Consider the following 12,835-nt stretch of genomic DNA (forward strand, 5'->3'; position numbering starts at 1 on the left):
TGGAGAGAATGGATTTTTATTTCTTCTTAAAAAAAAATAAATAAAATGAATACACAGGCTTGAATTTCCTTCCCTTCTCTTCTTCTCCCCTTAAAAAGAAGCAAACCCTGCGGAAGTCCTTAAGATAGAGAGGCAGAGTGGGCCGCCTGGACCTGCGCTGGAAGGAGAAGCAGCTTGACACAGGAGGCTTGGCGGCGAGCGCAGCCTGCCCAGCCGGGGCCGCTGTGGTGGGGAGCCCTCTTCAGCGGGGGATGGACGCTCCCAGGCTGTCCCCGGAGCCCTCACAGCTCAGTCTTCACCTTGTGCATCAAATCCTTTTGGTCGATCTTGTCTAGGTCCTGGTACCAGCGGTTGTAAGCCAGCAGGGCCACGTTCTTGGCAGCCACAGCCATCACCTCCACGGAGCTGGCCGCCCACTCCAGCGCATTGAGGTGGAAGAGTTGGTCGTGGAGGGCGAAGCGCGGGAGGGTGGTGTGAGAGCCGTACACGGGGTGGGCCTGCCACTCGGCTGTCTGCACGGAGTAATACGAGCGGAAGAGGGTCTTCAGCTGGGACCGGAGGAGGGGCCTGGGGGACTGGACTCGCCAAACCGCGGCCTCCTGGGGCTGCTTCCGCCGGAAGTTGGCCGAGATGTTGACAGGACAGATGTTGTCCAGAGCGCAGAAGAAGTTGGGGAAATCTGTGGTGAGGATGCTGGCAAAGGGGAAAAGCTTAGGGTCGGGGAAACCGAAGTAGGAAGAGTTGAGGTAGCCATGGACCAAGGAGACCACGGTGGGCTGGAAAGAGCCCTGCGCGGGATCGATGGGCGGGTCGAAGCCTTCAAAGGTGATGGAGCTGCTGCTGTTGTCCAGGTGCAGGGGTGTGGCGATGACCACTATGTCATAGAAGTCGGACCCGTTGCCCACCTCGTTCTCATACTCTACATAGTACAGGGGTTTCCCTTCTGGAAGGAGAGAGAATAGAGCACAAAAGTCAATTTGTTTCTTGCCCACTACCCACTGATCTCCACCTGGGGCCCAGCGCTGAGGGTAGGAGGCTCTGGGCGCCGCGGGGCCGTTGGGATGGTGGGTCCTGGGCTTTCCATGCTGGTGTGGCTGCAGAGGGAGCACTGGACTGGGAGTCAGGAGTCCAGAGCTTTTGCTCTAGCTCTGCGGCTGACTAGCTGGAGGGCCTTGGGCAAGGCTGAGGCTCACAGTCCTCAGTGGTCAAATGAACGGGGCTGGCTGAATGCGAGTCTCAGCTTTCTGGCTCTGACATTTGAATCAGGACGACAGTGCCCTCTGGTGTCACTGGGCAGTGCTGGAACCACTCTTCCCAGACCAGGGTTTAGGGACAGACTGGTGGAAGTGTTCCTGGTCTAGGAAATCGAGCGGCCACGTGCCCTGCTCTGCTCACTCACCTGTATTTTGCAGGGTCACAGAGGTCACTGTGGCATGGATCACGTTGGCCTTGGTGAGCTTCAGCAGACCGGAACAAACCAGCTTGTTACCTCCCTCCACAGACCACAGGCTGCCCTGGGCCCCGGCTAGCGACATGGCTCCTGGGCAAAGAGGGACAGTGGCCAGTGGGTTCTCAGAATCACTGGGCTGTGGGGCCGGAGAGTCCGGCACCATCCTACCTGCTGGGCCTCCCTCTCAGGCGAAGACTCCCCCAACATGGGCATGGAGAGACGACACATACACAAATACAATAAAATGTACAAGTGAAGTGAAAACAGGCTCAGTGCAAGAGCCATCTATAAAAGATCACAGATGGGTAAGATTCTGTTTATACGGACTACCCAGAAGGGGCAAAGCCCTAGAAACACAAAGTGGATTTATGGTTGCCCAGGTCTAGAAGGTGGGGGGTCGTCAGGGAGGTGATGGCTACAGGTATGGGGTATTCTGGAGGCAATGAGACTGTTCTAAAATTGATTGTGGTAATGGATGCACAACTCAAATTCACTTTACATCGGTGAATTGGGGGCACCTGGCTGGCTCAGTCAGTGGAAAGTGTGACTTCTGATCTTAGGGTTGTGAGTTCTGGCCCCATGTTGGGTTGTTGGGTATAGAGATTACTTAAAAATATAAATGGGTGAATTGTGTGGTATATGAATTGTATCTTGAAGGCTACACACAAGCTACTGGGAGAGTGAGCAGGAGAGCCTCGCTGAGGGAACACGTGGTGGGGCCTGAAGGCTGGGAAGCAGCCAGCCACGTCAGCAGCCAGAGGGACCCGCGTCCTGGGCACGAGGGAGGTGCTTGTCAAATACAAACCTTTTTGTTCATTTATTCAACAAAAATGGGCGGAGGGCCTCCACTGGTCCAGGCCCTGTTCTAAGGGTTTGGGATACATCGGTAAGCAAAGGAGACAGAGCTTCCTGCCCTTGGGAAGCAGACATTCTAGTGGGAAGAGACGAAGGAAGTAAATGAGTTGGGAAGCTAGAAGTTGACACTGTAGGGTAGGACTGGCACTGCTGGGGGCAGGGGGAGGCGTCCATGTGATTGAAAACCGGGTGGTAGGGTAGTGTCAATGACAAGGAACATCTGGACAAAGACATGGTGGGGAGTAAGAGCTTACCATGACTGTGTCTCAGGGAAGGATGTTCAGGCAGAGGGATGGCCGCCCAAAAGCCCCAAGTGCACCTGGAACGCTGGAGACGTGCAAAGGAGTCCACAGTGGCTAGGCTGGGGTAAGTGAGTGGGGCAGGTGGTGGGGCCTGGACCATGGAGGGCCTTGCAGGCCACTGGAAGGACTCTGGCTTTTACTTGAAGGCAAGTGGGAGCCTTTACAGAGTTTTACACATAGGTCTGACCTGACGTGTCTTGTTTTAAAAGGATTATCCAGCTGATGTATTGAGAATAGCCGGCAGGGGGCAGGGGGTGGGGAAGGGGGGCCTGGCGGGAGACTTGGAGTAATCCAGGTGAGGCATGCTGAGCTTAGACCGGGAAGGAAGCAGTGGTGGGAAGTAGTCAGATTCTGGATATATGTGGAAGGCAAAGCAGATGAGATTTCTTTCCTTTTCTTTCCTTTCCTTTCTCTCTTTCTTCCTCTCTCTCTCTCTCTCTCTCTCTCTCTTTCCCTTCCTCCCTCCCTCCCTTCCTTTGCAGATGAGATTTCTTGACAAACCATGTGATGGATATGAGAGAAAGCAGGAGTCCAGGCTTTGGCTGGAGCAACAGAAAGGAGCTATTACCAACCAAGCTGGGAAGACTCTCGGAGAGGCAGGCTTGAGGGGAAAGGTCAGGAGCTCAGGTCCTGAGCGCCACCCTGAGTGCCCACCAGGCCCACCAGTGGAGACATAAGGGTAGCACTGGACATGTGAGTCTGCAGTCCTGGAGGGATGTCTGGGCTGGAGGTCATGCTTGGGAGTCAGTGGGCGCAAGTGTGAGTGGTTGAGAAGCGGACCAAGGACTGAGCCTGCGCTTCCATGTTAGGGGGTAGAAGAGAAGGACCCAGCCCGCGCTGGAGGATGGCAGGCGGTGCATATGGACCCCAGTGCGGCCGGTCCTGAAAGCCGCCCAATCGGGAGTGGTGGAAACACACCGGACCTAAGACCTGAGCTTTGCTTCCACCATCTGAGAAGTGGGGTGAACATTATCTCCTGCCAGTCTGGACGGCCCATACCAGAATCAAATAGAGTTGAGGCAATAAGGTGGTTAGGCAACTGTACTGAGCCTGGTGAGTGTGAGGTTGTTACGGGGAGCCCAGCCCATTCTGGGCACTGTGCGCCGGGGAAGGGCAGGAGGCAGGCCGAGGGCCTGAGGCTCACCAGCGAAGGCGGGCATCGCTGCGGACTGGCCATAGCTGGCCCGCAGAACGGCAGAGACGACATCGTCGATAAAGCGCTGGGTGACGCCCACCTGAAGCAGGGACTCGGCCACGGAGCGCTGGGTCATGTTGACGAAGGCAGACTCCCCCAGCGAGTAGAGCAGCTCCTCCACGCCCGAGAAGGCATAACCATGGGCCTGGTACTTATAGATCCTGGAAGACGTGCAGAGTTGGAGCCCGTGTACAGAACGGCCTTTTGGCTGAGCACCCACTCCTGGCTCACCGCACCCGGGAGGCCCAGCAGGGCCCTGCCTCTCTTCTCCATGTAGTGAGTGAGAGAGGAGGCTGGTTACTTGGCCTGTTTGCTGACCCTGGTGGGCCTTTCCCAGCCACAGGGACAGTGCAGGGGGTAAGGCAAATATTCTCGAACCCCACTAGACCCGGCTTCGCATCATGGCTCTGTTAAAGGACAACTACGGCACCTCTCGGAGCCACTCCCTGCCTGAGGGCACAGAGGGGACCACCCAAGGGTACTACCGGGCAGCAGGCCAGAGCCCACCCCCACGGACACATCCCGCTCTCCAGCAGCGCGGGCTCTGAGCTGGCTTCTAGGGCCGTGCTGGACCCGATGGCACCTGCCTCACGCCAACGTCGTCACTCTCCGTGCTAGCCCAGCCTGGCCTCCCTCTGGCTTGCTCCGACAGGGCTTCCACGCACCCCCCGAGTGCTCGTCTCATCCCTCCACAGCTCTCCCAATCTCAGGGACTCATCGGCTGATGGATTTCCAGAGGCACTGGTCTTTGAAATGCTGCCTCTGCCTGGGCTGCTTTGTTAACGTGTTGAGTCTGCTCATAATGGGACATCCAGATAGAGTTCCTCTCCCACGGAAGAGAAAAAGTCAGCATTGTAGGTTTGGATAAAATGGACAAGGGAGAAAGACATAAGAAAGAGGGGGTAAGGACATTATGTTTGGGGGACACCTGAAAGTAGAAGGTAGAGATGCTATGAGGAGCACAGGTGTGGGAGCGGGGAGAGTGGCGAAGCGCCAGGACCCAGCAAGGAGGCCGGGGGGCCCCCTGAACGTCTGCGTCTGGGCCAGGGAGCGGGGAGGCCCTTCTGGGAAGAGCAGGAGTGCCGGATGGCAAGGGGGTCAACGGTGAGAAGTGGACAGAGTGACATCGGACCACTTGTCCTCATCGTCGGAAGGAGTCGGGGAGGAGGCCGGGGCCCAAGGAGGAGGGAAGTGGTGAAAAATGGAGTTTGTTCTAGATGGGAAAACTGGGGGACAGTAGGGCTGTAAGGGCACGGCCCACCGGCCGTATGAGGCCTGTAGATGTGCTTCATTTGGCTTATTTCTAAGATGAATTGGTTGCATATACTGAAAAACCAGGAGATTTCACACATCGCTCTGGATTTCCAGCTTCTTCTAAAAAACTGGAAGACCTAGCCCCAGGAGGTGGGCCTTCCCACACGGCAGAGTGCTGGCCGCCCCCTTCAGGTGGGGCCCTGCTCTTCGGGGCACCCCACTCCCACTCTTCTCTTCCACCAGCTGCCTCCGCTTACGCACGCCCCAGGTATGCCCTTGTAGGTGGCTGCATCTGCAAGCCCTGCCCTGAGTCATCGGTTTCGCGGGGGGAAGGAACACTAGCGTGACAATACCAGAAACCCCTCCCCGCACCATGTCCATCCAGTCCTCGTGCTGGGGGCTTGCCCGGAAGCAGGACTGAACTGTGCGGGGCTCTCATGTGCAAGCGAGTCCCCCTTCTCCTTCTCGACAGTTTCCAGCCCAGCCGGTTCCTTCCCCACCTCTCTTCTGCGCTCCCTCTGGGACACCCTCCCTGTGGCCTGCCCCGCTGTACCTCATGAACTTCTCCATGACCTCCTCCACCCACATCTGCAGCCTCAGGAAACTGATGCCGTAGTGCCACCAGAGGCGGAAGAGGTTCAGCAGGTACCAGTCGGTCTCCTCCAGCACGAAGTGCTCCCCGCTGAAGATGGCGCTCCTGCCCACCACCTCTCGCCGGTGCCTCAGCCCTGAGGAGACAGGGAGGAGCCTCAGGTCCCTCTCAAAGGGCCCTCCCAGGAGATCCAGCGGTGCCTGAGCGAAACTTAGGGTCCTCCTGCAGGATGCAAATGGACCTGCTCCATTAAAGGGAATAGGGACACACTACGGTTTGTTCATCCGTGCTGCTTGTTTAAAGCAGTCAACGGATGCACTGGGCAGGCTAGTCGATAAAGACGTGAGAATTAAAATAATGTACCAGCTTACAGGTTTTTTTTCAACAGGGATGCACTCAGCCATGAGTGTGGGAAATTCAGATGTCATCCCAGAATGGCCAGGGACTGACAGCTGGCTCTCGGATGGCAGCCCTGGCCACTGAGACCACCTGGATGGAGTCCCAGCTCTTTGCAAACGCGACAGCTTACAGAGCACGGGGACTTCAGCATCTCGCTTTGTCCTCTTTCAGCCTGGGAAGAGGCAGAAGAGGTGACAGCACCCCCAGTTAAAGATGTAGAAACCGAGGCTTGGGTCCTAGGACCTGCCCCAAGTCACGGGCTTTGTTTCTTTTCTCCCCATTTCCTGTCCCTGAGCCACTCAGTTCCCCATCGCGGAGGCCACTTGCCTTCAGCATCCTTCCAGAGATATTTTCTGCCAACACTCCTAAGTATGTACATATCCAGGAGCTACTCCTCCTCTGCCCCCACATACTATACGCGGCTCTGCACCTTACTCACATACTGTGTCTCCAAGATTGTTCTATACTTGGGCCTAAAGGACTTCCTCAATCTGGCTGCTGAATAGTCTGCTGTGTACTGAAACAGTATTTACTCTCAGATCCCAGTAGGTGGGCAGGTGGGATATTTTCAATCTTCTGCATCACAACGCTGTGATGAGTAACTTCGTCTGTACGCCACTTAGCTCTTCTGCGAGTACCCGTGCAGGGTCACTTCCGAGAAGGAGAGTTTGGGTGTCAAATAGTCTGTGTATTTGTGGTTTTGCTAGATGCTGTTGGGGTTGAATCCAGCTCTTACTCGTCAGCGGCGGGGCCGCAGCAGAGGTGTAGACATTTCCTCAGGAGATCTAACACCCGTCTTGCAAGAGGGTGGCTGGGTAGGGAGGATTGGGGGTGACGTAGTGCCTACATCCCACCTAGAAGGATGCCAGGTAGCTGGCAAGCACACAGCATGTGGAAGCCATTATGACTGTGGCTACTGAGAGGCAGCAAATTGAAAGGGAAAGAAACTGGCTTGGGAGTCAAACCTGGGTTCTAATCCCGGCTCTGCAACTAACTCACTGTGTAACCTCAGGCAAGTTCCTTCCCCTCTCTGGTCTCAGCTGCTCCATCTGTAAAATGAGGAGATGGGGCTACATGACCTTCTGGCCTTGACCTTTGGGGCCCTCTGGGAGGAGCCCAATGGCTGCCACTAGCCCTGGACGCAACACGCGGGGAGCCTGGGCACAGTGCACTCACCCAGCTGCTTGACGAAGTCCTGCATGTGCAGGCTCAGGGAGTGGAAGGAGGCGGCCCCGCTCTCATAGTGCTGCTTGTTGACGGAGATGGTGGCCAGGCGGCCGCCCACGGTCCCCTTCTCGAACACGTCGATCTGTACCCGGGGGCCGAAGTGTTGCTGGAGGAAATGGGCCACGGCGGAGCCCCCGATTCCGGCCCCAACCACAGCTGTCAGCAGGCCCGGGAGGCAGAAGAAGGGAGAGACAGAGCACTGGCGTGAGGCTGCAGGTCCCACCCTCACCGCCCCCTGGGAGGCGTTTCCCAGGCCCTTGCATTTCGCAGGCTTATCACTCTCAAAAAGGAAATCCTCGGGCTAGTTTTTTAGTAAAGCTATTTACAAAGAGCAAAGGACAACCTGAAAATTGTCACCTACTGTAATGCTCATTTTATAATGAAAATGACACATTAGCAGGAAAGAATCTCAACATTTTGGATGATCACTTAAAGAGAATACATTTAGTTTTATACAAACTCATTACATTGTCCCTATTTTCATTTCACTCTGAATTGGTGAAAACCTGGTCACTGCAAGTACTGTTAGGTGAGATCAATGTTTGGGAACCACTCCTTAATCTGGGGGTCAGCAAACTACAGCCTGAGGGCCAACTGTAGGCCCACGACTGTTTTTGCAAACAGAGTCCTACTGGAACTCTTTCTGGAGCTTGTTTCTGGCTGCTTTCGTGCTAGGGTGGAAGAGATGAGTAGTTGCCATGGAGACTGAATGACCTGCAAAGCCTAAAGTATTTACTTTCTGTCCCTTTACTGAAGTCAGCTAACCCTTGCTCTAGGGCAACCTACCACCTGACACTTTAATCACTTCCACATTCGGTGTTTGCCAAGAGTGGAATGCACCCTGGGACGGGCCGCTCACTACTGTGCAGGGCGCCCTATGCCGGTTTGGACTCCTGTTCCGAAGTTTCAGCTTTGATGTCTTTGGGGATCTTACCATCCACTGTCTTTCCTATGCCTCCTGCTTTCCTACTGTTTGCAAACTTGTTTCATAAGCCATGCGTGTTCCCATCCAAGTCACTGATAAAATGCTTCGCTGGCGATGTGGGCTCTGAGGGGTTACGAGGCACCACTGTCCAGACAGAGCCCAATCTAGATACTCAGACTCCATAACACTCTGCAAAGACAGCAAGGCGGCTACGAAGCTACTGAACTGGACAGCCACACCTCCCACAACCTGAGACCCAGCTTTCCTCTCATCTGGCAGTTGGTCCAAATAGAAAAGGAGATAAATCTGGTGTTGATTTGTCCTTACTGGACCCCTGTTGGACCCATGCCAGAGGAGGGGAGAGAAACAAGCTCCTGTCAAGAAGGCAAAAATACAAGGTTATGATCTGGCCTCCGTTCACTTATGCACTCCCTGCCCCACCCCAACACTCCACTTGCTTGTCTGCCTCGACTTCTTTAGCTGTGGAACCCACGACTTTGCTCTCTCACCCTTGTGCCGCGGTCTGCGTTGCTCCCTGTCAGGGGTGCTGTTGCCTTTTGCCTCGCTGCTTCTGTGGCCCCCACGTGCAATTAGAGCGTGGCTTGCCTCGCTCACCGAAGACAAGCCGGGTGTCACTCCCACATATTCCTACAGCACACGCTCCTTCCCCGGGGCCTAGTCCTCGCACGCTATCCTCCACTGGTCCGTTTAAGGGCCGAGAGCAGCTCACCAGGCCCCCGGATCCTGGCAGGCAGTAAAGCTAAGTATTTGTTGCATCTTGAAAAAAACAAACCACTTCCTCCTCATTTCCAAGAGTGCCCTTAGCCTTTTTCAACCGGTGTGCTCCCCCCAAATTATCCATTCTTCAGAGGAATGAACATCACGAGGCCTGGAAGCTGCCCAGAGGGCTACATGGAAGCAGAAGAGCTCACCTCGTTGAGAAGCAGCACATTCAACATATTCAACGCCCACAAACTGACACCCACTCCCTGGTACATGATAAGATGTGCTAGGGCACTAGAGAATCAAGCAGGGCTTTTGTCCTCCCGAGCTCTTGCAGGGAGTGGGCAGACAGACTCTTGCACAATGAGCTATGACAACATGTGACCAAGTGCAACAACAGGGTTCCAGGGAATCCTGAGGAGGAAGCAACGAATTCCGCCTGAGCATGCAGGCTTCACAGGGGAAGTCACGTCTGACCAGGGCCCTGGAGGACAACCGGCTTTGCCCAGTAGCAGAAACACATTCTCCCCAGCAAGAACAGCAGGAGCAGGGCGGGTGTGTGTGTGTGTGTGTGTGTGTGTGTGTGTGTGTGTGTGTGTGTGTGTGTGTGCAGGGCGGGTGTGTGTGTGTGTGTGTGTGTGTGTGTGGTGGGGGGTGGTTAAAGGGTCCAACGTCACACTGAGGTATTCAGATTTCACCCTGCAGCAGAGTGGGGGTGAAGTCATCCTCACAAGAAGCTCCTCCTGGGGCCAGGTAGGCAGGGATGAGGCAGGCAACCAGCTGTGCACTGCTGGAAACAGGAGTGCTGGGAGGAGGCCCTGCCCCTTCCCAGGGGCCAGTGTGAAGTATCTTGCTCTGTTGCCCATTTTTGAGAGATGAAGGGAGTGTCTTACCCTCCAGACACGGCCTGCCTAACTTCCCCAACCTTCGGAGCCTGGCTCAAAATCCACCTTCTCCCTGAGGGTCTTCTCTGACCATACTAGCTCTCAGGATTCTCTCTCCCTTGAAAACCCTAAACTCTCAGTCCCAAATTGATTTCTGGCAGGCTCGTCTGTCTTAACCCTTTACGGCTTGAACTGAGGTTTTGTAATCCAAAGAAGCCTTGGCACTGTACTGGCCCAATGTCTGTGGTGCTCCTACGGGACATGCTTCCCCGACAACAAGGGTGCAGAGAGGGCCACTTAGTGGAGTGAGGACTCTGTCCCCTCACACCAGAAGCCTAGCATCTCTGCCTGTGGCAATTTTATATTCGAGGGACTGGAAAATCTTTAGGAGTCCTGTCGAGTTGAAATGACAATTGTTAAGAGAAATAAACTGCAAACAAATACGGAACTCTAGTCAATGAGATGCATGAGGAAGTATTCAGCAAGGTGTCCTGATGTCTGCAGTTTATTTTGAAATGCATTAAGATGTAAGATGAATTAATGGGGGGGGTGATGGCTATGTAAACACGCAAGTATAGGAGCAGTTTGCTAAAGGCAGAATCTAGGTGATGAGTACACAGTTGATCACTGTTCTTTCAGTTCTGCTGTACATTTGAAAATTTTCAAAATAAAATAATAAAACCCAAGATGACTGCTGTTAAAAAGTTCTCCACTGTCACTCAGCAAACTGATCTCCAGCAGACCTACCATGGGCTCTGTCTCCTATTCTCCCCAAGGTTTTCGCTTAGATGTTCCTTCTAGGGAGCCCTCCAGAGCCCTCCCAGAGCCTGGAAGATGGACGAAGCGCTCTTCCCATTGGGGTACCTTCTCGGCCTTACCGCTGACTTCCCTGTATTGTGCAGTCTCGCCTCCAGACAGGAACTACGGAGCACTGTGCCTGCTACACAGACGGTCCTCAATAAACCTTTACGAATGACATCACCCAGACCCGGTCCTCTCTGTTATCCATCGAGGCGTCCACCGCAGATGCTCGATGCCCCTGGACCTTCTGGTCAGATCAGTGGCCAGTCCGGTCCCAAGCCTCTCTTCCGCCCCCGGTAGCCGTCGCCACATGCCCATGCCCCCCCGGGTTCAGCACCTTGCCTACCGCCGGTCCCCTTCCTCGCCCAGTGTCAGTCCCTCGCCTCTTCTCCAGCCAGTTCCTTTCCCGAGGACCCCTCCCCTCGCCCAGCTTCCTTCCCCTTCCCCCACCCGGTTGCTCCCGGCTACAGTCCCTTTTCCCTCGCAGCCCTCCCCCCGCGCAGGCCCCCACCCCGTCCTTCCCGCACCGATTTTGCTGGGCCGGGCGTCTCCGCCCGTGGCGGCGGCGGCCAGGAACGCGGCCAGCGCGGCGAGGAGCCGGGCAGCTCGGGCCATGGCGGGCGGCGATCCGGACAGCACGCCGGGGCTCGGCGCTCGCGGGTTGGCGCTGGGCTCGCCGCCCCGCCCCGGCGCCCCACTGGCTGTTCCGCCTTCAGCCCGGCTGGCCACGGCCTCTCATTGGTCGGGCAGCCGTCTCTCTCTCCAGCACGAGGCGCTCATTAGCTGCATCCCTCTCTGGCAGGCTCGGTCCGTAGCAGCGCCCCCCGTCCCGCCTCCTGGATACGGGTTCCCCATTGGCTGGCTCGTTCTGCCCACGAGCAGGTGTGCGCGCTCCCGGTGCTCAACATCAGGACCAGGGCCCGGCTGCGGGAAGATCGAGAGGCGGACAACCTCGGTTCCAGGCTAACCCCTGCGAGTTCCTAGCTCGCTAACGGGCCGTCTCTGTGTCTCCTTCGATTTCCCTGCTCTCCCTTTCTAGGCGTTTGTGACAGTCACATGAGATCAGGGACGTGATACCACTCGGCAGCGCCTGCAAGTGCAGCAAATTGCAGACCAAGCGTGCGCAGCCATGGTGGCTAGACGCTCCCCTCCGCGTGTGTGGAAACAAGGCCAGATGCTTTCGAGACTGCTGTCACTGACGTGCATTTGCAGGTTCTACATGCAGTTTGTGTCTCTGCCGTCTACTTAATCCAAAGGGAAGGGTTTCATCCAGTCTCTTCTCAAGAGGGAGGAAAGGTAGGAAGGGAGGCATACGCTCCCATTTTCACCCAAGAAAACAAGAGCTGCTCAGTGTGGTTAGTTCATTACATGGTGAAGGACAGATTCCTCTAGTGGAAAATAAAGTTGGGGATGAGTTTCAGGATAAATAAGGGAAACCCATATTTAATTCGTCAGATTGTGGCTAAGAGAGGAGACTGAAAGGATTCATAAGATAGTAAAAGAGCATACAGCTGGGATTCTAAGTCAGCTCTCTTGAGTCATAAAACTGCCAACCTGGTTACTAGTAAAGTGGTAGACGAACAAACATGCATTTCTTATAATCTTAAAAGAATCCTGGCAATGTTTGTGTCAGAATAAAACTTTTTAAGTTCATTCCCAATGACTCAAGATATTCCCTTAAATTTTTTGTTAAATAAGCATTCATCAATTACTTTGTGCCAAGTTCTCTTATGTGCTGATTTAATCCAATCCTTGTGGCTTCTTGGTAAGGTAAATTTTACTAACCCCAAAACTCCACTCCCCCCCACCCCCAAACAAAAGGCCTCACATATTTATTACTGAACCAACCTACTGGTGCAGAAGCATAGGAACAGAGGAAAATCATCTTTCCAATAAAACATGTCTATTGTTCAGGTAGTAGTGATGTTTACACTAGGAGACCAGGAGTGAAGCTGGGTGACTCTATCAAGTTCCCTATTGCCGCCTAACAAACTACCCCAAAACTTAATGGCTACAAGTAACAATCATTTACTTTGCCCATAAATCTGTGCTTTGGGCAGGGCTCGGTGAGATCAGGTCATCTCTGTTCCATGTGGTGTCAGATGGGGCTGTTCCCCTAGGGGCTGGAGGATCCACTTTCAAAATGACTCGAGATGGCTGGCAAGATGGTGTTGGCTATCAGTTGAAATCTCAGCTAGGGCCCGGTTCCACTCCACAAGCTGCTTCAG

At 54.7% G+C, this 12,835-nt stretch overlaps 1 protein-coding gene across 1 annotated transcript; it reads right to left on the minus strand.

Annotated features, from left to right (window-relative positions):
• On the minus strand, positions 1 to 11,245 carry PCYOX1L (prenylcysteine oxidase 1 like). The gene is made up of 6 exons (XM_028106686.2): positions 11,135 to 11,245; positions 7,224 to 7,430; positions 5,610 to 5,784; positions 3,752 to 3,963; positions 1,400 to 1,540; positions 1 to 943 (listed from the first exon to the last, which is right to left on the minus strand). The coding sequence occupies exons 1-6, from the start codon at positions 11,220 to 11,222 to the stop codon at positions 282 to 284; spliced, it is 1,485 nt and encodes a 494-aa protein (XP_027962487.1). The 5' UTR covers positions 11,223 to 11,245; the 3' UTR covers positions 1 to 281.
• Between the last annotated feature and the right edge of the window lie 1,590 nt (positions 11,246 to 12,835).

This window comes from Eumetopias jubatus, unplaced genomic scaffold, assembly GCF_037043125.1.
Source record: "Eumetopias jubatus isolate StellerSeaLion01/CBP00866 unplaced genomic scaffold, mEumJub1_p1.0 scaffold_5, whole genome shotgun sequence".
NCBI classification, from domain to species: Eukaryota; Metazoa; Chordata; class Mammalia; order Carnivora; family Otariidae; genus Eumetopias; species Eumetopias jubatus.

Bases quoted from the DNA above. Each gene is read 5' to 3' on its own strand.
- PCYOX1L (XM_028106686.2), bottom strand. From the start codon at position 11,222: ATGGCCCGAGCTGCCCGGCTCCTCGCCGCGCTGGCCGCGTTCCTGGCC. The intron at 7,431-11,134 runs GTGCGGGAAGGA...GCCTGCTGACAG, and splicing joins CGCCCGGCCCAGCAAAATCG to CTGTGGTTGGGGCCGGAATC. The intron at 1,541-3,751 runs GTGAGCCTCAGG...CTCTTTGCCCAG, and splicing joins AGCGATGCCCGCCTTCGCTG to GAGCCATGTCGCTAGCCGGG.